Source organism: Lynx canadensis, chromosome B2 (assembly GCF_007474595.2).
Source record: "Lynx canadensis isolate LIC74 chromosome B2, mLynCan4.pri.v2, whole genome shotgun sequence".
Classification (NCBI taxonomy): domain Eukaryota; kingdom Metazoa; phylum Chordata; class Mammalia; order Carnivora; family Felidae; genus Lynx; species Lynx canadensis.
The window spans coordinates 121,637,159-121,663,006 of NC_044307.1; the positions used below are offsets into that span (position 1 = coordinate 121,637,159).

Below are 25,848 nucleotides of genomic sequence, written 5' to 3' on the forward strand. Positions count from 1 at the left end.
AGTCGGTTGAGCGTCCGGCTCTTGACTTCAGCTCAGCTCGTGGTTGATGAGTTTGAGCCCCACATCGTGCTCTCTGCTGTCAGTGTAGAGCCCGCTTCAGATCTCCTGTCTCCTGCCCCTCCCCGACTTGCGCTCTCTCAAAAATAAACATTTAAAAAAAAATAGCGTAAGTCCAAAACAAAATGCACAGTGTTTGAAAACGGACATTGTAAGATTGGCCTGCTGGGTTAGATCCACAGTTTAGTCCACAGAAAGTGCATACTGGTTGGTGGGTTCTTACTTGTAAAGTGACCATCACTGGGAGGTTAACTTTATCAAATACCATTTTATGGAGGCATACATTTGGTAAAATTGCTATGTAGTATGGACTTGTTATGTCACTTGCAAATGATGAGTCAACGAAAGAAAAAATAAAGATGTGCTGTGGTCCCTGAAGAGATGGGCCCAGGCTGTGTGGAATTCAAATGAGCAGTGGTGGGAAGTTGAGTTTCTCTGTGTCTTCCTCAGTCTTCCCTGAGGTGGAAGATACTAGAAAGGCACCGGGGTACTGATGGTGGGAGAGGGGGAGGGTTGGTGCTTAAGAAAAGTGGCAGTATTGAGAGTCGTGACTGATGGTGGGGCCACTTTGGACAGCGTAGTGACTTTCATCAGCTGCCTTCTGCAGGTACTCCGATGGAAGATAGTTGACCCAGAATTGTGGTTTTACTGGGAACGTTTCAAAAGATAATAAACTGCTCCATTTAAGTTATTGGTAGGAGTGGCTGAAGTTACTTTTCAGCCTTGGACCTTGTCTGATTATAACATTAGATGTGTTGAGAAAAATCCCAGTTAAAAACACCATTTTCTCACTCTACCCTCCCGGAAGAAAACATCTAACTAAACTCGCAGAAAGGTCATTTTACCTTACTCCTATAAGCAAAAGTCTGACCTTTCAGAGCTCAGTGTACACGCAGTACTCAGTATTGACTCAGCATATACTCAGTGTTTACTTATTTAAGTGGCAACTTCCATTTTGACTCTTGAGAAGGATAACTCTGCTTTAATTTTATAATCACTATTCTTTCTCCTGTCCCAGCAGATTAAATATCCCACTTAAAGTTTAAAAAATACAAGATAAGATTCAAAAGACCCAGATGTTTTAATCTTGCAAATCTCTCAAGTTTTTTTTTAATTTTTTGATGAAGTTTTTGACCTTTTTCTTTAATTACAGTGGGCCCTTGAACAACACAGGTTTGAACTGTGCGGATCCACTTATGTACAGATGTTTTTTGATAAATATAGTACAGTGCCATGTATGTATTCTCTCTACCTTATGACTTTCTTAATAACATTTTCTGTTCTCTAGCTTTATTGTCAGAATACAGTATATAATATGTATACAAAATACGTGTTAATCGACTGTTTATGTTATGGGTAAGGCTTCCAGTCAATCGTAGACTATTAGTAGTTGAGTTTGAGGAGTCAGAAGTTATGCGTGGAATTTTGACTGGCAGGGGCACTAATCCCTGCATTGTTCAAGGGTCACCTGTATGGTAGTAAGAAGTCACTGAAAACTAAATCGGTTCGTCAGGTGTTGTTTTTCTTTCTAGTTTGTTCTTACTTTTAAGGATTGAAACAGTTGTTTATAGTTTCCCTGATGAACAATTTCTATTTTCTGCTGAGCAATTTTTTTGTTGCAAAATAATTCATTGAGTTGTACTTCTCTCCTGAAGGTAATATTTACAGATTTTAAGGTCGTTAACGTTTTGGCGGTGTGTAATATGCCATTTGAAATCCGTTTGCCAGAATTCACAAAGAACAATAGACCTCATGCCAGGTAGGTCTTCGAAGAATCAGGACAACTTACCAAATTTGTAATTGTTTGTCAGCCTATAAATATTTATATTAATTGTGCTTTTTTTTTTTGTACAGTTATGAACCTGAACTTCATCCTGCTGTGTGCTATCGGATAAAATCTCTAAGAGCTACGTTACAGATTTTTTCAACGGGAAGTATCACAGTAACAGGTATTTTATGATACTGAAAGCAAGCGTATGGCCAATTATGGTTTGAATGAAGTGCTTATATCCAAATATAAATATTGTCTCATTGTCCCCCTTCAGTCACTTCTGCCCTTCAAAGGGAACCAGTCTCCTGACTTTTAAAACTGTAGTTTAATTTTCCCTGCTTTTTCTACTAGTTTTAAGTCTTATACATACTATTTTGGGTCAGTGTTCTTTCATTCATTATTATCTAGTGAGATTCATTCGTATTATTCCATGTAGTTGTAGATTCATGACCTAAGCCAAAATCAAGAGTCAGACGCTTAACCCACTGAGCCACACAGGCACCCTAAGAGAAATCCACTTCATAAACTTCATAGAGGTTTTACCTAAGCAAAATACTCATATATCACTGGTGCCTATTTATCACGTCTTATGTGTATTTTGTTATGTATCTTCTGAGTCCTAAGTATTTAGAAGGGGTGGTTTCAAAGACCAGGCATAGATGTCAAAGGATCACATTAGCACACAGGATGGTTTTTAAAAGTACTGTGCGTGTAAATTGTACGGAGACATCACTTGAGAGTTAGGCAAGTGATTCAGGAAATTTCTGACTAAATTGGATTCAGGAAAATTTCTTTGGTGTCCTTGAATTTTTCTTTTTATTCCTTTAGTCCTTAAGAGAAAATACACGTTACCAACACCTTTAGACTCTGAACAAGTAAGTTTTAGTTTTGACTCATTCTATGGGTTTTCACATCTTCCTTGGAGACTTTTAAAACCTACTGCCAGGGTCATGCCGAAATCTTAAAATGGAGTGTGGGGGAACAAATCCATGTGTCCCCTTCTTTCAACTGCCTCTTCCTACATTTTGGAGCCTAGGCCTCTGCAGAGCCCCAAAATCTGTTGAGAAGTCCCCATTAAGTGTAGAGTTTATGATGCATAGGTAAAATCTACATTTGAGTTAATAGGTAACTAAACAACATCACAAACTGAAGACAGTTAGGTTGATTAGTATATATTTATATTTACATCTGGAACATCCTATGAAATGTTAACAATTCAGTGAACAGATACTGAGTGGTTCCCATAGGCAAAGCACTATCCTATGTGGGGGAAGGGAGAGGAATCAGGAAAGAGCAGACCCTGATAGCACGTGGTCAGTACCTTCAGAGAGTTCATGGTGGGTACAGTATGTGTGTTTTTAAGATCTTTCAAAAGTTAAGCGTATGTTAGTGAAACCATTTTTATTAAAATGTTTTATGAAAATATTTGGTCTTTTTTTATGTTTCCTTTTATCTATTCAAATGGAATATTAAATTTTTTAAAAACTAGTTATTCCTAGCATTATATGGATTAATTCATATGTAGTGTTACCTCATTCCCGTGTGTGTGTGTGTGTGTGTGTGTGTGTTTGTGCGCGCACGCGTGCGTGCACGTGCACGCGCCCCTATTTACTGAGTGAACTGTGAGGATGAATGGCCATGTTAGTAATAAACGTGGGGGTGGGTAGTGAGTGCTAATCTGCGGGACGTTTTAGACCAGTTAGCTAGTCACAGCCCTCTGATTTCCCAGAACTTTGGAAGCAGGCTTGTTGTACTTCACTGGGTTCCTCAGCACTCCTGTGAGCGTCAGAGGCGGCCTAACCAAAGCCAGACTACAGCGACCAAGAGGATAGTGCCCAAAATGTCTACTCCCGTTTATCATTCCTTCCTTTAATCAGTATCTCACATCGCTTCTTATTCTCCTTCACGGCAGTCTGTGTGTGGTTTTTATGTACACTGTCTTCACCCTGGGGCCCGAAAACAAGACGAATCACATCATTGGTGTTTCAGATTGCCTTGAACTGTTCAGAAAGAATTTTATTCTCTTGGTTTTTGCTGTGACCGTCTGACTATGTAAAGTGTAGATCTTTTTAAAAACAACCCCATATATTTTCAGTTCTGGGAAATCCGCGTTCCTGGCGCTCTTCTCACCCCTTCCTCTCTCTGTTGTGTTTGGTACAGGGCCCAACGTAAAGGCTGTTGCTACTGCTGTGGAACAGATTTACCCGTTTGTGTTTGAAAGCAGGAAAGAAATTTTATAATTCATCGCTTAATTGGTTAGAATCCCTAACCGAGCACCTTTTAAAACCTGCTGCACATTGGACTCAAAACAAAAGGAAAACTGGACCAACAGTAATTGAGGAAATAGACTCTTTTATTCATTCACGGCTACAGTGTAAGCTCCAGGCCCTTTGGATTTTATTTCAGACCTTGCTGTAATATAAAAAGGAAGTTTACAAGACATGACATTGCTGCTTTTACAAAAGGACATTCTATTTATTTTCGCAGTAATTCTCATGTCCCCGAAAGCAGAGCTGTCACAGTGTGCACTACCTTAAATTGTTCTGTTGTTGTCATTAGTTTTTTCCAGTTTGAGCTAATGTGTTTTTTGTGAATAGTCTTTTACATTTTTGTATGCTGAATATGGGCACCAAAGAACCTGTAAAAGTTATCTTTTTCAATTGAATGTGCACAAATAAAAGTTTGGAAAAGATCTCTCTTCATATCCATTCTGTAACTTTTATTCCCCATTTTCTATTTTAACAAAAATTGTATTCACAATTTTCTTTTTGATCTATGCAAGCTTAGACTTTTGCTAAAAGTGTGTTGGCTTCTTTTTGAAGTGTATTTTGTAAATATATATGCCACGTGTGTATAGTATCTTTTAATGCTCTGTTACCAAATATCAAATAGGCAATTTTTTCTTGCAGATTAGAAATAAAAATATGTGTATAAATTCTAGGGAATGAACCGGAGTAGAACTTTATAGATTAAGCATAATGTTTTATGTTGCTAATTTAATATGATAGAAAATGTTAAATATCTTTTAAAAGTTACAGAATTGTAGTTTTAAAAAGCAAAACCTCTTACCTATGAGATGGATGTGAGAAAGAAGCTGTGATGGGTTGTACCTCGTATGTACTTCTGTGATTCTGGTAAGACTCAACTCTAGTTGTAGGAAAATAGTAATCTGAGGTTGGTGTTCGAGGCTATACTAAGAGTCTTGTCAGAAGTTGATACGTTGTGCTGTTTTAACAAGAAGTGCCCACAAGCTGCCTCTGTGCCACAGTATAATTATAATATAGTTCAACTTGAACTTGAAAGCCATTTTGCAAGACATGTCTTTCCCCTTGCTGTGTCTTATTTAATGGAGCTGAGGAGTGACTGCCTATCCAGTATTTGGGATTGCTCCTCTTAAAATGACAATAAATGTGCATGTGTGAAACATTGGCTCTCTGGCTCACCCGCGTGAGCCCTGGGATGGTGGCGTGCGAATCAGGCTGCAGTTGTGCTCCACCCCTGGGGTGAGGAATTCGGTAGAACCAACAGTAATTTCAACTGGAAGTGAGGTTGAGTGGAGAGTGCAGTTAGCTTCTCAGTAGAAACCTACTAGAGACAGTATTCCAACACAATCCTCCACGAAAACCTGAATTTCCAAAACGTTTTGAAAGCTTCATGAGAAATGGCCGCGTCCTAACCTGCATATTCGAGTCCATTTTCCTCACCATCTCATAAAGTCTCCCAAACCTCACTTACGTCCTGCACTGAACAACACACGTTATTTTAGATTTATTTTTATCTTCTTTCCTCTCGATGCCTTTCCCTACTGTGCCTCTCACTCTTAATGGCAGGGGGAGGGGGGGTGGGGCAAAGGCTAACTTTTTTTTTTTCTTTCTTGTGAAAGACTTGTGATTTTCAAACTTCTGTGTGCCCTCTCTCTCTCTCTCTCTCTTTTTTTTTTTTTTTTTTTTTTTTTTTTTACAATGTGTTTATTTGCTTCACGTTAAGAGCCAATAGGATAGGTAGATCTCATAAAATACAGAGGATACCATTCCGTGAAGAAGTTACAGGTTCCGGGCAGACTATTTTAAAAATTGAGATTTTCCACTTAGCTTTAATTAACAGTAATAAGTGACCTGTTTTGTAACGTTCCCCCAAAAAGAAATGTAGGGAAGGGGGGGGGGGAACATGATTATATGGCCAATGTGCGGATCCAGATGTTGTAATATTTTCAGCATTCGAGTGACTTGAAAAGTGGGTAGATCAGTAGCGCATCAAAACGCTTTCTCAGAAAAGAGGAAGAAAGACAATCTAACCAGTTTAGGTTTCAGGGCTGCTGTGTGAGTGTCACCTGGCAAAATGTCCTGGCTGACCCACTAAACTTAACAAAGCTGGGAAGAATGAGCGTGTCTGAGGTCTTCTGCTGGCTCTTCACAAGTGCTGTAAATTTTTTGATAAATAAAAACTGTGAATATATACATACACATTGTAAGTATTCCCCCTTTTTTATTTTTGAAAACCAAAAAAAGCTCTGATTGGGGACATGTTGGGTAAAAGTTGGTTCGAAGACAATTATTTAGTCACCGACTCAGGGTAATAAAAGAAACGTGTAAGAGTGTTTAAGATACCGAAGTTGAAATCACCAGTGATAAACCACCTAAGTTTATGAACAATTTCCTACCCATTTATGATGAATGGCTAAAACAAATTGCTAATGTATACGTAGCGCTCAGACTTTGAAGGGAACATGTAACAGTTTTGTTAAATATCTCACAATCTGGGACGCTTGGCAAAGAAAAATGTGTATCAATTCGCTGTCTTGATTAAAAAAAAAAAAATCCCAGCATCTAATTCCACTGAAGATTCATAATAAATTTCTTAAATTGATCCTCTAGAACACACTTTTCCTTTTTCCAAAAAAAAAAAAAAAAAAAAAAACAACCACCCAACACATGCTCTAACTTGCATAGGAAATATTCTGTGATAGAAGATCTCAAGTCTCCCTTCCTCATAACTTTCCCTGCCAATTTTCATTATGTAATTCGTTTCAGAATCAGGACTTTTAGTCATTCTCCTGAGTCTCTGCTAGTACAGTTTCCCTATTAATTATACAGATTTGTAGTCTTTCCATTTTGTTATAGGGAAATGACTAGGTCATATACCCTTCTGTCAAACTGGGGCAGTTTGTTTGGGGCCAGTAGGAAAATCCCAACCTAAATAACGAAGGGTTTTGGCTCTTAGGATTCTCTTTTCTTCAGGCCAAACGTAATTGGTTACTCTTTTTCAAGTTAGGTTATTCGTGCCTTAAGTCTTTGTGTGCCTCCCATAGCTTATAATAGTAACTTAATGGGTTACTCCTGAAGTGGGTCAAGATTCTTTATTGTAGGTTCTCTGTCGTCATATCCAAATTGGTAAAATGCCCCACCAAGTCCTAATATTCAACTGGAGAAATGCAGAGGAAAGCAATTCATTGTTGTGGTAAAAACTCAAGCTTCTGGTATAGCTGGTGACCTCTGTTTCATCATAGAGAAGAACATAGGGAAGGAGTTGTCCTGATGTCCTATGTCTGCAGTCATCTGAAAGTCAGCATCAATTATAGCCAGTATGCCATGACCTGAGGTAGTGATCTTCCTGAGGAGTGCAAAGAATTGCAGGAAACTATGGATCGCTATTAAGTCATGAAAGCCTTACAAGGAGAGAGTTTTATAAGCTTGACTGCATAACTCAAACCTAATTGATTATAGAGATTTGGATAAATAACCTAATGGCCTGACTCCTTTTCTAATGTTTTACTAACAGCTACTACTAAGTATATATGGTCCCAGGATTTGGAAATTGCCTTTTCTATTCATATATATATTTTTAAATGGATGGAAAAGTGTTTGTTTTTCTTAACTATGGCAGAATTGTTTCTTTTAATATGTGATAATACATAACATTTATAAAGGGGTATTTTGCATTACACTGTTGTTCATAATTCATAGAATGAGCTGCATAATCTTTGTACTTGTTGAAATATAATTAGGAATTATCACTGAAAACCTAGCCAGGATCCTATCCTAATCTAAAACATAGGTGCAATTGTCCACGTTGTGTCCTGTTCTTTTTTACAGAAGACCCAGTGTAAGCACTGTCGTAGTGGGCAAAAAAAAAACCCCTGTAAGCTCGTGTCCAGGCCACTTACGTGTCCGGATAATAAAGCTGCGACTGGCCTCCGTACGTACATACCTTAAGGCAGAAGTTGATCGCATTACTAGTTCATAGTTTTTCAAAGGCTGCTATGTGAAAAGGGTGGGAAGTATTGAACCAGCCAGTATTTTTCACCTAGTATCCTACTCAGAGTAAGAGATCACTTGGGATCTTGCACCCCATTTACACTTTGACAGGTGGGCATGAAAGGTTGTCCTTATCATTTCAGGGTGTCCCTCTAAAACTAGCTCCGTGACCCTAAGAAAACATGGGAGTGGCCAATAGGTGTGGGTACAAAGACACCCTTCTAATTTGTGAACACTTGGAAGGTTTGAGGCCATTAGATCTCCGGAGAAAGCCGCCTTGCTCGTCCCCTACCACACCGCTTTTTATACTCCAAGAGCTGCTCTTGGGGGTTTTCTTTTTTGAAGCTGTTTTGGCACTAATTCCTCTTGATGATGACTCATAAAACAAATGTTGTTTTTCACAAAGTTCCTGAAAGAGAAAGAGGCACGAATGAAAATGTCGTTCTTAATTTATAGTACCGGGGTAGGGGGGATAGGGTGCAGGCTTTTTTTTTTTTTTTTTTAACCACCCTGGGCCTCTCATGTTTTAGCTAAGCAAAAAAGACATTTTCATTGTAAAGCCCTGACGTATCCTGACATTCAGTACCCCACAGAACTTGGGTCGATTTCATGCAAAGGGTAAAATGGGGAGGGTGACTTATCCGAACACAATCAAGGCATTCCTACTAGCAGAGTCGAAGGACAGTATTACACAGAACTAATGGCGATAACGTCCCAGATCCTATTTTGTCTCCACTTCTCGATCCCAATTAACATGCCTGTTTGTATATCTACGTTGTCTGCCTTCTGCATTATCCCCTTGCTCCGGCATTAATAATTTCTTTTCCTACAGGATTATTCCCATGATGGGATTATTTCCCATAAAAATATGCCCTAGTATTTGACGTTCATTTAAAAGTGAAACAAAGGGATGCCTGGGTGGCTCAGTCGATTGAGCATCCGACTTCGGCTCAGGTCGCCATCTCACGGGTCGTGAGTTCAAGCCCTGCATCAGGCTCTCTTCTGTCAGCGCAGAGCCTGCTTTAGATCCTCTGTCTCCGCCCCTCCCCCTTCTCTCTCTCCAAAATCTACATTAAAAAGTAATGATAAAAAATAAATAAATAAAGCCACCTTTGAACCTCCTCTTTCAAAGATCTTTTCCTGTAATTTAGCCAGTTACTTAAGTGGCTACTATGCACCTAGTACTACGCTAGGTACTGAAGATAGCGTGGATATAGAGTCCTGCTTTCAAGGAGCTTACATTTTAATAAAGGAGACAGGCACATAAGCACCTGATTTCAAGTAGTGAAAGTGCGAATGAGAAAAGTAAACGGAAAGAAAAAAAAAGAAGGAAAGTAGTTGGGACAGAGGCGACTATATCCCGCTGGCATCGCTCCCAAGAGGTGACATGGGATCAGAAACTGTAACGAGAAGGTAACCATGTGAAGCATTAGAAGCACTGTGTTTTCAGAAAGATCAGAGCATGGTGAGTACACGAACGACAAGACGGGGTCGGGGAGGTAGGTGGCAGCCGCAGTGAGAAGCTTGCATTTTATCTGAAATGTAATTTGCACCATAGCATTTTGAGCTGAGGAATGACATTTGTAAAAGATCAGGCTGACTGCCCGATGGGGGGCAGACTGTAGAGGGCCAGGGCTGGAAGACCAGTGTGGAGGTTAGTGTAGTCCAGGAACTCCGAATGGTACTGGCTCAAAGTGTCCGATTCATGTATGTCATGCCGACAGATTTAACGAGACCTAGTGACAGTATAGATGTGGAGCATAGTGATTATCGTGGATGAATCCTAAGCGTCTGGCCTGAGGAGCCCCTCCCCACTACCCCCAGGCAGAAGGCTTATGGAGGAGGGTGTGTGCATTTGGGTGAGTGGGTCTGAGAACCAAGAGTTCTGTGTAGGTCATGTCAAGCTAGAGACGCCTATTAGACGTTCCAACCAAAGATGTTAAGTAAGCAGTTAGATTTGGAAATTTGAGTCAGGTAAAAGGTCAAAACCTGGAGATAGGAGACATTTGGGAGTCCTCACTTTTTGGATGGCTTATAATGCCTTAGGGATAGGTCTAAGAAGTAGATGTAGGTATAGATCTAAGGACTGAGTCCTGGGCACTACTGGGTTTTTTATTTTTTATTTTTTTTAATCTTTATTTTTGAGAGAGAGGGAGACACAGAGTCTGAAGCAGGCTCCGGGCTCTGAGCTGTCAGCACAGAGCCTGATGTGGGGCTCAAACTCACAGTTCGTGAGTTCATGACCTGAGCCTGAAGTTGGACGCTCAACCGACTGAGCCACCCGGGTGCCCCTTGGGCACTACTGTTTTTAAAGGTATACAGGAGAAGGGGGAGAGGGAGGAAGCAAAGGAGACCACGAAGTGACTAATGAGGTAGGAGGAAAATCAGGGAAGGGTGGTATTCCGGAAGACAAGTGAAAACAAGTGTTTGCAGATAGGGAGCATGAGGAGCTGGGCAAGTGCTTCTGGGAAGTCGAGTAACGGGGACTGAGAACTGTCCCTACGTTTGATGACTTGGAAGTCCTAAGTAGCCTTTGGAGTAAGAACATGAGCAAGTCTGAGTGGAGTAAGTTCAAGAAAGAATGGAAGGTGAGGACACAAAGACAATACAGAGTACAGTAAAACCTTGGTTGGCGAGCATAATTTGTTCCAGAATGTGCTTGTAATACAAAGCACTTGCATATCAGTGCAAATTTCAAGAACCATTGGCTCAGTTGTGATCACGTGACATTCGGTGTCATGTACTACTCGTATTGCAAGACATCGCTTGGATATCAAGTTAAAATGTATTAGAAATGTTTGCTTGTCTTGCACAACTCTCGCAGAACAAGTCACTCGCCATATAAGGTTTTACTGTACTTGAGAACTGAAAAGTAGGCAGGGAAGGGGTGGGTTCCTGGAGGGAACTTGAAGTCTAGGGAGGTATATTGTTTATGACGGTAAATACTGCAGCTGTGTGTGTGTGTGTGTGTGTGTGTGTGTGTGTGATGATAACCTCCCAGAAGGGGGAAGTTGATGCACTCAGCGCATAAAGGGAAGAGCTGGCATAGATGGATATGGGCATAGATGTAGGTAGTTTAGTGGATGGCATGGAGGATGAGTTGGTCTCTCTATTTCTCTTTTGTCAGCGAACTGAAAAGGCAAGATTGTCGGCAGAGAGGAAGTGGGAAGGGTCCTCAAGGCTTGAGGAAAGAGTATAGAGTGTAAGGTAATCCTCTTGGAGAGGAGGAAAGTCAACTCTGGGCAACGTGGGTTGTAGGACTCGCCCGAAGACCTACTTGAGATTTGTGTTCATAAATCTAAAATCAGTCTTGTCAACACGGTTGTGTGTCTTCTTCAGCCACGCTGTGCCCCTTGGGTACAGGGATAACATAAGAAATGGTTTCATCAGAGTTGGGTTTTCCCGAAATGATGGAGGAAGCGAAGGCAGGGAAAAGGGAGCGGTGGTGGTCCATGAAGTCTGAGCAGGGGAAGCCGATGGCTACTCAGTGGATTCCAGGCCCTGGTGTGGCGCGGATTTGTTGCGGTGCTGGTGCTTGGGAAAGTGAGCTGGGACGCAGAGGGGTCACAGGGCGAGGGGCAATGACAGTCCGTGATACGACCATCCTGTTTGCTCCCCTTCCGAGCAAAATGACAGAAGGGCTGTAGCTGATTCCCTCACTTCGTGAACTGCTGTCCCATCTCAAGCCTCAAACCTTCCGTCCTGTCACTCCACTGAGACTGTGCCTGACAAGCCTGCGGTCCCCTTACTCTTTGTACTTGACCTCTCAGCAGCTTTTGGCACCATCTGGTCCCATCTTCCTAGAACACTTTTTTTTTTTTGGCTTCAGTGATCCCATGGTCTCTTGGCTTTCCCCCAAACTCACTATCAGCTCCTTTTCAGTCTTTTTGGATACTCTGTCTCCTCTGTTGGATCTCTAAATGTCGGATTAACCTAGGGCTTGGTTCTGGACTTCCTTCCTTCTCTCGGCTCTTTGACTAGATTTCATCCGGTTCCACAACTTAAATGCCATCTACAAACTACATAGCAGCCCAATCTGACCCTGTCCCTGAGTGTCTTTCAGACTTATTATATCGCACAGCTGGCTAATAATATATCTCCCTGAAGCCTAATGGTCATCTCAAAATGAATATATCGAGAATAGTACTCTGGACTCTCTCCATCCCCGAAACCTAGTCCTCCTTGTGGCTACCCTATCTTACCACCCATGTAGTTTCTCAAGCTAAACATTTAGGTGTCATCCTGACTACTTCATTGCCTTACTCTTACATCTAATTCATTCATTCATTCATTCATTCATTCATTCAATAACTTTAGCTGAGATCAATTAGCCAGTGAGGCTGATAAAAAAGTTCTCTAAGAAATAAACCTTAGGGCACAAAAACTTTAAAATAGTGGGAATATACAACGGAATCAGTAGAGGATGCTGACAGGAGACAACCAGGAGGGGGGGGGTCCTCGAAGGCAGTGAAGCCAACTATTTCAGGAAGAAGGGCATGCTCACCTCGGTCCAATTCTGGGAATGGTCACCACGCTAGCCATTAAGATGAGGAAGGAGAATTGACCACTGGCTTTAGCACTGTAGGGGTAACTGGGATGCTCAAAACAGCAATTTCTGTAGAACGGTGGCCATAAAAGTCTTACTGGAGCAGGTTCATAAGAGAATGGGAAAAGAGGAACTGACAATGAATATGCTAGAATTTGCTATAAATGGTAGCAGAAAAACAGCAAAAGCCAAAGAGAAAAATGGAATCAAGGCCATTTTTTTTTTTTTTTTTTTAGATGGGGAAAAATTGCACAGGGTTTCCCTGCTGGTGAGCATTTGAGATAAAGGGAGGGGTAAAATGGGCATGATGCATGGGTGAGCAGAGAGAACTGTCAGAGAATGTCCTGGAAAAGGCATGGGGGGAGAACATGAAGTGATTGGCCTCAAACAGGAATGCTGAGGCTAACAGAGAAAACCCAGAGGGATGGTGGCGTATTTGGATACAAACACGTGCGGGTTGGTGTGCCAGGTTATGGAAGTGTCCATTTTTCTCAGTAAAGTCAGAGGGCAAGGCCGTCAGTGGGAGTGAACAGGGCTAAGGAAGAAGGGAGGTTTCCAGACAGAGAAGGCAGTATGGAGCAGTTGTCTAGGAGACAAGCAGTTAATGGACCAGGGACACGTGCGATCGCCAGGCAGCAAGCACTGAGGGCCATTTGAGGTCAATGATCGTGATTCGAAATGAGAAAAACCCAACACCGCGCTTGTGTGCTTTCTCAGCCACGTTCCGCTGTGCGACTGCAGAGGCTTACTTGGCACACCTCAAAATGTAAATCAGATCATGTCACTCCCTGCTTAAAATATTTTAGTGGCTTCCTATTGTACTTAGAATGAAATCCAAACTCGCTGGGCCTGCAGAGTTCTGTACGCTCGTCTCTACTGACTTTCTGACTAGTCTCACACAGATTTCAGCTTCCTGGGCTTCCTGCTGTTCCTGGAACAGGTCAAGTGTGTTTCGGATTAGCCTTTGCGCTGTTCTCTCTGCCCGAATTCTCCTTCGCCCTACCTTGGTTGGCTCCTTTATTATCACATAGATTTTATCTTAAATGTTGCCTCTCAGAATAACCTTCTCGGATCAGCGGATCAAAAATAGCCCCCTGGGGCACCTGGGTGGCTCAGTAGGTTGAGCATCTGACCCTTGACTCTTGATTTTGGCTCAGGTGATGATGTTGAGGTTCGTGAGATCGAGCCCCGTATTGGGCTCCACACTGACAACAGGGAGACTTGCTTGGGATTCTCTCTCTCCCTCTCTCTCTGCCCCTCCCCCACACTCGCTCACTTCTCTCTCAAAATAAATAAACTTAAAAAAAAAAACAAAAACAAAAAACCTAGGCCCTGATTAGGAGGCTCTCTTATTGCCATGTTTTAATACGGCCTTTTTGCTTGTTGAGTAATGTTGCCGTAGCACCTAGAACAGTGCCTGGCACGTATTAGATGCTCAGGAAATATTTACCGAATCAGTGAATTTGGGTGAATGAATGAAGCAATGACCACATACAATAAACTGCTGGAAGCGGAAAATAACCTAAGCCTCAGAGCCAAAATATTTCCAAAACGTTAGCTTGTTAATTTTCTCCATTTGTTCCCGCTTAAACTGAGGAAAAGCATCAAAGTCACAGCTGAAATAGCAAATATGGCAAACATCCCATTTGGAGTTTGTGGCTGGCAGGGCAGAAGTTCAAAACAAAATCCTTTCAAATTACATTCTTGCTGAAATCTTGTCCGACCTCTCAGCTGAGTCACTGCTTATTTTATAAGAAACTTAACAACCTTGGGAGAATATTTGTTTTCTCAGCCTTGCGGAGATGGAAGCCCAAACACCGAACTCCGGAGATGAGGAAAGAAAAGTGCTAAGCGGTATGCAGGCTCAACTTCGAAGCTAATTTGACATTATAAATTGCTTCCTTTCTTACTCCTTAGGAAGTCATCGGGAGATACATGTCAGGACTATCTCTTTCCATGCTGACAAAAAATGATTCACTTGTTTCATAGACTCCTAAATTTGCAAAGACTTGCTTGACATAGCAGCGTCCTTCCGCAATCTCTAAGCTCCCTTAAGCTTCCGCGTCCAAGCGAGCTCCCTGGGCTTTCTGCTGCCCCGCATTTACTTAGCTGGTTGGAGAACCATTATGTATTTTATCTTTTTATTTTGTCGCCGACATTTCCCTCCAGGGAACCTTTTTTTTTTTTTTTTAAATATATGAAATTTATTGTCAAATTGGTTTCCATACAACACCCAGTGCTCATCCCAAAGGATGCCCTCTTCCATAGCCGTCACCTACCCTCCCCACCCTCCCACCCCCCATCAGCCCTCAGTTTGTTCTCATTTTTTAAGAGTCTCTTAGGCTTTGGCTCTCTCCCACTCTAACCCCTCCAGGGAACCTTGTCTAATGTACAGACTTTGGCCAGTCTGCACAATTCGGGCTGCTTACATTTTCATTTGAAAAACCTTTGCCAACCTTCTTCTTCGAGCTCAGACGAACCACAGGCTCTCTACTTCTAGATAAACAAGAGTTAGCCAAGGGTTCCCAGAGCAACTCTTTCCGCCCTCCGTACTGGGTTTCCGCACACCATACACCCTAGGAGATGCCTTCACTGCTGCTGTGAATTTCACGTGCAGGATTGGTTTGCCACCTCCTCTCTTATTTTCACGTGCAGGATTGGTTTGCCACCTCCTCTCTTATAATTCTCCGCATCAGAGCTCGCATCTATTTTTGGCCTCCAACACCTGGTACCCGTGTCGTCTTGTCTAGGGTTCACGGTGCTTTGGCTTCTGGATTCCTCTTACTCTGCCGTTTATCACTTGAGGTTCGGATTTAAGTGTGAATACCTTGCGTGACTCAAAAGTAACAGAAATGTGATTCTTTCGAAAACCTTTCATAATCCAGAGCTTTACTGATTTAGACGGATTCCTTCCCCACCCTGACGCTGAATGAGTAAGTTTTGTTGCGTTTTAGACAGCCAAATCAGATACTGCTAGGGAATGTCTTATTCTGGAGGTCTATTAGATAGAAAGGTTGGCTTTTCTGAGGGTTTGTCCTCAAATTTTTATTTGGTTTGCAATTGGATACATTCTGACAGCCCCGTGTGAAAAATAGATCTGAAAGTTTCTTAACCTTAGCTCATCCAGAACGTTCCTTCCACTTCCAGTTAGACTTAAAAAGTTAATTCCTAACTACTTTCTCCCTGCCTCAATTCTGTAGTGTTGTTCACGAGAATTTTAACAAACCTTAATGTTTTAAAGGAATTTCACACCCCCAGCTAATAAAAGGGTAGTTAAAAATTGCTTACGCACACGGTGGACGGACTTACCATGAAGCCAATGACACATAAGCCCCAGGGTCCCTCCCTGCACAGCCTCTTCCAAGACCTACATAGTCACACCTAATTTCACATTCATAATTTGTATTTTTTTTTCCTTCGACAGGGCCCCTCAAAAGCTTAGGCTCCACGAAATGTGGATCGGCCCCCACTTATATCCCTATGCACTGATGTGTTGAGGACCGTCTTCTGACCGACACCGGTCTCTCCACTCCCCTGGTCCATTTGCATGTCCCAGAGGCACCTCACAGACAGTCCGTACAGACTGAGTTCAGTGTTGTCCCTGAGCCCCGCCAGGCTCCTGCCCCCCAAACCTGCTCCTCCTTCTCCTGGTCTTACGAGGGCACATGTCGCCATTGTGTATGGGGTTAGTTCTCTAAGCTTGAGGGAGATTTGCTCCTTTCCCTTGACCATCTTTTCTAATCCAGGTCTAAGTTGTCTGGTTCCATCCCGACACGCCATCCAGCCCCATAGTTTTCTGTCTGGTTTCGTCAACACACTCCCATCGGTCTCCCTCACTCAGCTGCCCCTCCACTTCCATTCTCTGTATTTGGCCAGAGTCCTCCTTCAAAAATCGGTAACTCTTCCCTCCTGTTCGGTTACTTTATTTTTTCATTTTTTTTTTGAATTTTTAATGTTTATTTTTGAGAGACAGAGCATGAGCATGGGAGGTGCAGAGAGAGGGGGAGACACAGACGCTGAAGCAGGCTCCAGACTCCGAGCTGTCAGCACAGAGCCCGATGCGGGGCTCGAACCCACGAGCCGTGAGATGGTGACCTGAGCCGCGTCGGATGCCCAAACGACTGAACTGCCCAGGTGCCCCTAAACATGCCCCACTGCCTTTAGCACCAACTCCAAACTCTTTACCAAGAAGGACGAGCCCCTTCCTGACTGTTCTCTGCCTTCTGCTCGGCACTCCCGTCTCAATCCTCTTGTCCTCTCCAGACCACACCAGCGAGTATACTGGCCTCTGCGTGTGATCCCCCTGTGTCTCGCACATACACCTCTTTGCCCAGGCAACTCCTTCAGGATTCTGCTTCGGTATTATCTCTTTCAGGAAGATTTTATAGATGAGATCCTCCAATATAGGCGATCTTCCTTTGAGCCTGCCAACAACGCTAAATATTTGTAATAGTCTGTTTTCTTGCCTGCCTTCTAAAGAAGCTATGGATTCTTTGTCTCCTGCGTCTTCAGTTCTTTCCTAGAATGGTGTCTGGTGGAGAGCAGATGGTCAAAAAAGAGTTGAATGAGTAAGATGAAACCGTAGGGAAGGGAGTGGTGTGGTATAGCCAGTGGTGTGGTATAGCCAGTCGGGCTCACTTATCTGAACACATACCTCTGCCTCTTCCCATTGCACAGGCTCCATTCAACTGTAGATGAAACCACACCCTACAAGCCACAGATCAACACCTATTGTGCTCCACACGGTCATCCAAGCTCTAATCCCCCCACACAATGAATTCAGCATTGGCCTTGTCCATAGGTTATCAAATTGAACAGCGGATACTTTTCCACCATCCTCTAGGAATCAAGATTATGCTAGGCACCACACAGAGGTTCCGGAAGAAAGACAATGGGCAGAGGCCACTCCTGGAAACCAAGACTTTACCACTTAGTTAAGGAGGGGGAACCCCTAGAGTCCTAGCTACGCTAGTAGAGAAGAAAATGGGACTCGAAAATGTGAAAAATCCAGGAGAGAGGAATGCTATCCAGGGCTGGGGTTATGCAGGGCTTCTAAGATGAGGCTTTGCATGGTCTCTCAAGGCATAAGGATGACCGGCTAAATCGGCAATGGTAACTATAATGTAGGAAGAGAAGGAGAGATAAAGAAATAAGTATCAGTGAGGCAGGAGGGAAGCCAGGAAAGAAAACTGTTTCACAGGCGCTAAAAGAGAATTTCAAAAAGAGTAGGTGTGGAAGAGTCAATGTGGTTAAAAACAGTTTTTTGTGTGCGTGTGTCCATCTCATCAAGAGATTAAGTCAATGTCTACAGCCCTTGATTCTGGGCTGGCCTTGGGACTTGTAAGATGCTAGAGAGTAATGCAGGTAATGCAGTGTGACTTCCAGAACGTATACCCCACAGGGCCTTATAGCTCCGGCTCCCACCGCCGTGGAATGCTGCCCAGAGTCTGCCGTGTGAGGAAGCCATGTTAGCCTGGAGGCTGAGGCCACGTGAAGGGCAATGGGAGCTCCCCACTGAGTCAGCACCCGCCGCCATCCTGTGGGTGAGGCTCCCTCACACTGTCCACTACGGCGGTCCCTCCTGCTGATGGAGACACATGAGTGCAGCCAGGCTAACCGAGCAGAGGCACCGCCCAAGCAAGCCAAAGAATCCTGGGAAATGGGAAATGGTGTATCTTAAGCCACCACATTTGGGGATGGTGCGTTCCATCTGAACAGACAGCTGACGTGAAACAGGTGACAGGGAAGAATGAGAAGTGAAGAATGAACAGCAGATTTGGAAGTCTTTAGCGTCCTGGCATCTAAGTCCCCGAAAAAGGCCTTGAATCTGAATCAAGTATTCAGATGAATGCATAAAGTTACCAAGGTCTGAGGCTACTAGTTATTGGAATCAGGTATCTGTGACAGTCTTGTTGAGATTCTGTGCTCTCCAAGAAATCCAGTCAGTTGGTTTCAACTAGCATAGGGCCAGGCAATGTGCTGATCAGGCCAAGGGTACAGCCGGCTTTCCTGACAATTACATATCTTCGTAAATGAGTAACCTTCGTTTTCATTGTGTTTTTTTAAAAATGGGGGCCTTATCTGTATTAAAAAGTAATCCTACAATTTGATGTTTAACTTACAGCTTGAATCAAGAGAAAAGTCCTTCTGCTCACGTAAGTGAAATATTTACTTATGTATTTATTTATTTTTTAACGTTTATTTATTTTTGAGACAGAGAGAGACAGGGCATGAGTGGGGTAGGGTCAGAGAGAGAGGGAGACACAGAATGTGAAACAGGCTCCAGGCTCTGAGCTGTCAGCACGGAGCCTGACGCGGGGCTCGAACTCATGGACCGCGAGATCATGACCTGAGCTGAAGTTGGATGCTTAACCGACTGAGCCACCCAGGCGCCCCTTTAAGTGAAATATTTTAAAAAGGCAAACCACTCTCGGGGCTCCTGGGTGACTCAGTCCGTTAAGCGTCTGACTCTTGATTTTGGCTCAGGTCATGATTTCACAGTTGGTAAGATCGAGTCCCGGGTTGGGCTCCATGCTGACAGCATGGAGCTTGCTTGGGATGCTCTCTCCCTCTTTCTCTGCCCCTCCCCCCGTCTCTCTCTCTTTCTTTCTCTCTGTCTTTCTCTCTTTCTTCTCCCCCTCAGAAATAAATAAATAAACATGGGGAAAAATGCAAACCATCTAAAAGTGTATAAAATACAAAGCGAAAGTTTTCCAAACCCTACTCTACATGAATATGTACATGTCCAGCTACCATCAAATCACCTATCAGGTATGTTCTTCCTTCAGGCAAAAGCTGAAGCATCACGGTGCCCACATTTCCTGTAGCAATCATACATTTTTCTCCAGCGCATTGAAAGACTTTCTGGAAGAAATTCCCAAACTGTAAATAAGTCGTGCCCTCCCCGTATATTGAAACCCAAGAGGAAGAATCTCTCCATGTTCAAGTGTAATGATTTAATCCGAGGAAGAACGAGTTCCCCTTCATTCCTGGCCCCTGTGCATCACCTCCTTGCCCTCAGTTGAGCAGTCAGAGCTGTGAGCTCTGTTACCAAAACCAAAGAGTTTTCTACGGCCCCTGTCTAAGTTAAATGGTCTAAACAATCTCTCCATGTGAGATGCGTTTCACCAGTTTTCTGAATGCTATCCCTGCGAGAAACTCTTTATCTTCTTAAACTCGTTTTGATTGTGCCGCATTTGGAATGGCTGCAGTCAGTGAAACTCGAGTGTTCCTGATAATCTTAGCCTTAACAGGTGTTTAGGGCTTAAAGACAACCTACAAGTGTAATAGGAATAGAAGCCTGTGGTTCTGGCACGGGATGAACATGGCATTCGAAGACTTACCTGAAACCCCAAACAAACAAACAAAAAACCCCTCGTGGGCGGGGGACCTAGGGAGATGAGAGAGGTTCTTTGAACATTTCTGAAAAGAGCTTTGAAAAGTTCACCTGTTACAAAGCACTGGTTATTCTAACTCCTTCGCTTAGTCACCCAGATTCAACACATGGCCCTAAAACCTGCAGCTGTGCTCTGAGATATGGCTTCACACTGTAGCCATACTGTATTATCCTGAAATAATTTCAGATGTTATCATTATTCAGTTGTACATAAAAGCTGCATTTTTTTGGACCAGAGTGTTGTGCAGAGAGCAATGCATAGAATACTTACCCTTTGGCCAGCTCCGCTGATATCTGTTCCAAAGAGCATCCCTTCGTCTCAGGTATAAACACAACAACAAAAACCAGGGATGCGAGGCTCATGACCGTGTATATAAAGCACACCCATGGCAAGCCAATGAGATCTACAAAGGACAAAAGAGACTGATTAAAAATGTGGGTTTTGCTTTTTGTTTTTTATTTTAGAGAGAGAGAGAGGGAAAGCAGGGGAGAGGGAGACAGAGAGAGAGAGAGAGAGAGAGAGAGAATCCTAAGCAGATTCCACCCTCGGTGTGGAGCCCAACACAAGACTCGATCCCAGGACCTTGGGATCATGATCTGAGCCGAAATCAAGAGTAGGACACTCAACTGACTAAGCCACCCAGGCATCCCTAAAAATGTGTTTTGTGTTGCTTTGACCCACTTTGTGGACAGCTGCTTCTTAGAGCATATAAAAAACATGTGTATTTCCGAACACGCTGGTAGGGTATATATCCAGGGAAACAGCAACTACAAATTAAAAATACAGTCAACCTCTGTAAGTTTCATGTTTACCAACTACCCCAGCTTGCCCTGTCAAAGTAAATAGAAGCCTTGTGGCTACCACCATTTAAATCCAATGCCATCGTGCCATCTTCCTGCTGAATATGCTCATTGCAAAAAGAAAAAAGACCTCAAACAACACAGAAACAGAGAAAGCAGAAGGTAAAATATCTCCTCTCTCTCTCTCCTCACCCCACAGTCCCCCTCCTGGGAGTACTGGCTGTAGCAGTTTGGTTTCTATTTGGTGGATATTTTAAAAGACATTTATACAGATGCACTTTTCTTGAAATGAGCTCACCCGTCTTTACCCTGACTCAAATACGTCACTCGTGTTGGCAATATTCATTTTAGTAGCTGGCAGCATTTTTATGATGCCTCGTCCTGGATTCAGAGAAAAAAGTGATAACTCCTTTTTTTTTTTTTTAACGTTTATCTATTTTTGAGAGACAGGGTGCGAGCAGGGGAGGGACAGAGAGAGGGAGACACAGAATCCGAAGCAGGCTCTAGGCTCTGAGCCATCAGCACAGAGCCCGACGCTGGGCTCGAACTCACAAACCGAGAGATCATGACCTGAGCCAAAGTCGGACACTTAACCAACTGAGCCACCCAGGTGCCCCAGAAGTGGTAACAGTTCTAATGAAAGGCATTATCTTGCTAAGATTCATCAACAAGAAGCCACATCCTCTCCTGCCAGCCTGGTGTTTCCTCTGACTCCTTCTGGCCAAAGATACAGTCCTTTTGTAGTTACTGACCAAGGTTCGAGGCAAGTTAACTGGTGAGAAGCGGCCCCAGGGCACCGGAGCCTGGCATGGGCACTGCGTTGCCCCGGGCTTAGCGGCAAGAAGTCCAGCCTGGCGGGGACTTGTGGGAAAGAAACTGGCTCTTAACAAACACAGGCTCAGACTGACCTCAGCCAGAGACAGTGCAAACAGCCCTTAACAGCCGCAGCCACGAATCCCGACTGGTCAGTCAGGGAAAAGTGCAGCGGGGAGGTTTGGCGAATGCAGCGTGAAGGATCTGGGCATATTAACCACCTGCCAGTCAGTGAGGTGAGGAGAAGCAGGAAGAAGGGACAGTGCTGCAGTTCTTTGGACAGTTTTTTTTTTTTTTTTTTAACATTTATTTATTTTGAGACAGAGAGAGACAGAGCATGAACGGGGGAGGGGCAGAGAGAGAGGAAGACACAGAATCGGAAGCAGGCTCCAGGCTCTGAGCCGTCAGCTCCGAGCCCGACGCGGGGCTCGAACTCATGGACCGCGAGATCGTGACCTGAGCTGAAGTCGGACGCTCAACCGACTGAGCCACCTAGGCGCCCCTGGACAGTTTTAATTAAAGTCCGATCCCTTGTGCTTTCCTTGCTGCTGGCAGGCTTTCGCCCCAGTGAGGGCTTAATAAAGTGCTTGTAGAATCGGTCGTCCTTTCCTCTCTGGGACATAAAACCGGAATATAGACAGTGGGGAAAAAAAAAAGGTCACCTCATCGAACTTGCCCTCTGTTCTGTTTGAACACTTTCAGTAACATGGAGTTGATGAGTTGATGGCTTCAGAGATTCTCACCGTACAGTGGGCTGGCCCAACTGTTACAAAAGCCTTCCTCACTCATTCTGAAGTCCAAGTACTACCTTTCAAGAGCTCTGGCTCTGGTCCTGCTTTGCCCTCCGGGTCAGCTCTCCAGTCCCTTCGTCATGACAGCGTGACAGCCATGCAGGCACCCGAGCGAGCTCCCATCCATCCTTTCCCTGAGCATCTTCTCGCCCCAAACACCCAGGACTTTCGCAACTTTTCTGCACAGACCGCGGGTCACAATGCCCATCCAGGTGCCCTCCCGTTCTGGGTACACGGCAGCCCTCTTTTTTATTTTTAAATTTTTTTTAATGTTTATTTTTGAGAGAGAGAGAGAGAGAGAGAGAGACAGAGTGTGAGTGGGGCAGGGGCAGAGAGAGAGGGAGACACAGAATCCGAAGCAGGCTCCAGGCTCTGAGCTGTCAGCACAGAGCCCGATGCGGGGCTCGAACCCACGGACTCTGAGATCGTGACCTGAGCTGAAGTCGGACGCTCACCTACTGAGCCCCCAGGGGCCCCCTTGGGAAGTTGACTTTTGAAAGTAAGCACAGCCTTCCCTGTTTCTCAGTAAATTCGGTCCTGCAATTTGCTTTTATGAGAGGACCTACCTCGTATCTGTTTTTGCTAACTGAAGAAAAATCCAGAGAGGATTTTCGCTCTTAGGAAGCGCGAGTTGCTTTGCTTCAGGCCATTTTGGTTCTGAGTGGTTTGGTAGACACACTCTACTTTCGAACAGCGGGAGAAACCTGTATCGAATTTCAAACGCAGCCCGGTGAAATGTCATCTACAGGTTCATTCCAGGATTTTTAAGTGAATGTGCTTTCCCAACGTTTGTTCTAAATGCAGGAGAACTTCTGAATGTGCATTAGCTCACCTTACACATTAGCTAGCCTTCCCAGAGACTTATGTCATCTTTTCCCATCCCTGATCGTTGCCATTCTTTCTTCTATTTTTTAATTACAATTTTAAGTATAGTTGACACACAATGTCACACTGGTTTCAGGTATCAGGTTAGTGATTGGACAAGTTGACACATTATGCCATGCTCACTCCATTTTTGCATTTATATTTCCTTTCTGCACATCAAGGGGCAGATAAGGGGTGTGTGTGTGTGTGTGTGTGTGTGTGAAGGTGAAAGGTACAGGCCTATGCACGTGATCTGAGAAGGACACGTATGATTGGTGCTAATGACCAGTTTCTTTGTTTCCTTTAATCTTAGGCTATTTCTAAAAAACGTGGGACGTTTGAAAATGTTATGTAAAAACCCAAACCATGGTTAATGAATAACTCCAAAACTGAATTTCCAAAAGTAGATGTACTCAAAAAAAAGTGGTTGACAAGTATTCAGAAGTATAGATATAGACCTTTTCGAGTACACATCCACTTTTCGAAATTCATATTTTATATGTATTTTTTAATATGTATATCAGATACACATATAATGGGAAAAGGAAAGGAAGAAAACAGCTCCTTAGTAATTTTGGAAGATGCTGGGGAACTGTCTCATTATTTTGAAAACTAGAAAATCAAGAGAAAACGTCAGCATTTACCTTGCCTTTTTCCTACGATTCATACTTTAGGGCAGGCAAATAACTAATGAGAAGAATTCCTCCTTAGAGAAATATCAATGACAAAAATACAGGAAGGAGCGAGGCAATGAAATAACGGATCTGGGGTGCCTGGGTGGCTGAGTCAGTTAAGCATCCGATTTCAGCTCAAGGTCATGATCTCGCAGTTTGTGAGGTCGAGCCCCTGTGTGGGGCTCTGGGTTGATGGCTCAGAGCCTGGAACCTGCTTCAGATTCTGTGTCTCCCTCTCTCTCTGTCCCCTGCCCTGTTCGTGTTCTGTGCTTCATCTCTCTCTCTCTCAAAAAAAAATGAATAAAATATTAAAAAGGCAAACTTAAAAAAAAAATAACGGATCTGGGTGATGATCCCTCGAAGGGGCCTGCATGACAAAGTGGGACACAGACAGACAAGCAGACACACAGGGTGTGCCTTTGTGGCAGGACACCCTCCATCATCTGTGAAGGAGTTCATAGACAAACAAATGAGAAAATCTAAAATCTGCTCTCAAGCCTCGAGATCTAAAGAGCAGTTCTCAGGAAACCCAAAGACAGAAGGCCACGTGACATGACTATAATCAGCAAAACCCCAGCGTGGGGAAAACTCTTTGAAACAAATGACCCAGTTTCTTCATTACAAATCCAAAGATGGGCAGGAAAACGGAGGGAAATGGAGATGAAACCTACAAATTAGGAGCCATGTCCAATCAACGGCAGATTGTTGTTATTTGGATCGTGATTCAAACAAAGTATAAGAAAACATAAAAAAGTGTATAAAAGACATAAAAAAATAACACAAAATATGAAAAATAACTATAAGACATGGAAGAATGTGGATACAGACTCGATATTTGCTACTAAGGGATTACTGTGAATATTTTTATTTCTGATAATGACCTTGCAGGTATAGGTTTTAAACGCCTGACCTTTTAGAGGTCCACGTGGAAATTTTATAGACAAAATGACGTCCTGTCTGGGATATGACCCAAAAACAATTCGGGGAGAGAGAAGCTGGGGTTATAAACGATTGAGAATGATAACTTTAAATTGGGTGGTCGGTACATCAGATACATCCTCTTTATGTTTGAATGTTTAAAAATTCCACATGAATGTCTTCTAGGTGAGTGTGCTTCCCCAACATTTGTCCTATGAGCACAAAAGGTGTTAGAGGCAAAACAGCAGGTCCTTACCGGTCACAGTCAAAAATGTCAGAGAGATGATGAGATTGATGCCCCAGTTTCATGCTAGAAGTTAAAGCCATGGCTCGTCCTCTAATTCCAGCAGGAAAAAATCTCGCTCAGTAGTAGCCAGGGCACTAGAAGAAAGGGAAGAGAGGGTGTGGGAGCAGCGAAATTATAAACACCCATTGAAACGGAGGCCAGCCCCCTGACCTCACGCACCTCGGCTCTGGCCCTGAGTGGTTATGGTTGGAGGGCAGGGCTGGGTCTTCCGTGGCAGGAGGGAAGAGGACAGGCTTTCCTGCTCCTCTCCAGCCAAGTGAGAAAGGATTCGGAGAAACACCAACAGAGCCTGACAATCCTGGAGGAGGGGTGGGCAGGGGTGGGGGGCGGGGAGGACAGAAAGCGGCTGTATGTGACACAGGACTGAGAAATGCAATGGGAGGGGCAGTGGCTGGGGCCACCTGCCAGGAGCAACCAGAGAGGGCAGCTTGGGACCTCTGCCAAGCACAGAGCCTCAGGGCCAGACCAGCGCTCTACTGCGCCATGTCTGGGCCTTCCCTATAATTTCCCTTTGCCCTGACCTTGGAGAAATCCAACATCATAGCTAATGAGTGGGTAGGAAATGGAGCCACGAAGGCAGGAGGAAGGAGGCTCTCTTATTCCCCCTTCTCCCACTTGGTCTTCCTGACCTGGGCAAGCTGAAGTGGACAGAAGGT

At 43.7% G+C, this 25,848-nt stretch overlaps 2 protein-coding genes across 4 annotated transcripts in view; one reads left to right on the forward strand and one right to left on the reverse strand.

Moving 5' to 3' along the window:
• Nucleotides 1-6,291, forward strand: part of TBPL1 (TATA-box binding protein like 1) — a 35,989-nt gene extending 29,698 nt beyond the window's left edge. For all 3 annotated transcript variants that reach the window (XM_030316387.2, XM_030316386.1, XM_030316388.1), the window contains 3 exons: nucleotides 1,713-1,816; nucleotides 1,912-2,006; nucleotides 3,989-6,291. In XM_030316387.2, the coding sequence (XP_030172247.1) occupies nucleotides 1,713-1,816; nucleotides 1,912-2,006; nucleotides 3,989-4,068 (279 nt within the window). In that variant the 3' untranslated portion in view covers nucleotides 4,069-6,291. The remainder of the gene's footprint in view (nucleotides 1-1,712; nucleotides 1,817-1,911; nucleotides 2,007-3,988) is intronic.
• SLC2A12 (solute carrier family 2 member 12) overlaps nucleotides 6,290-25,848 on the reverse strand; it is a 59,337-nt gene continuing 39,778 nt past the window's right edge. The window contains 6 exon segments of the mRNA XM_030316385.1: nucleotides 6,290-8,411; nucleotides 8,413-8,491; nucleotides 20,296-20,428; nucleotides 25,142-25,190; nucleotides 25,192-25,239; nucleotides 25,241-25,266. Of these exon segments, the coding sequence (XP_030172245.1) occupies nucleotides 8,337-8,411; nucleotides 8,413-8,491; nucleotides 20,296-20,428; nucleotides 25,142-25,190; nucleotides 25,192-25,239; nucleotides 25,241-25,266 (410 nt within the window). The 3' untranslated portion in view covers nucleotides 6,290-8,336.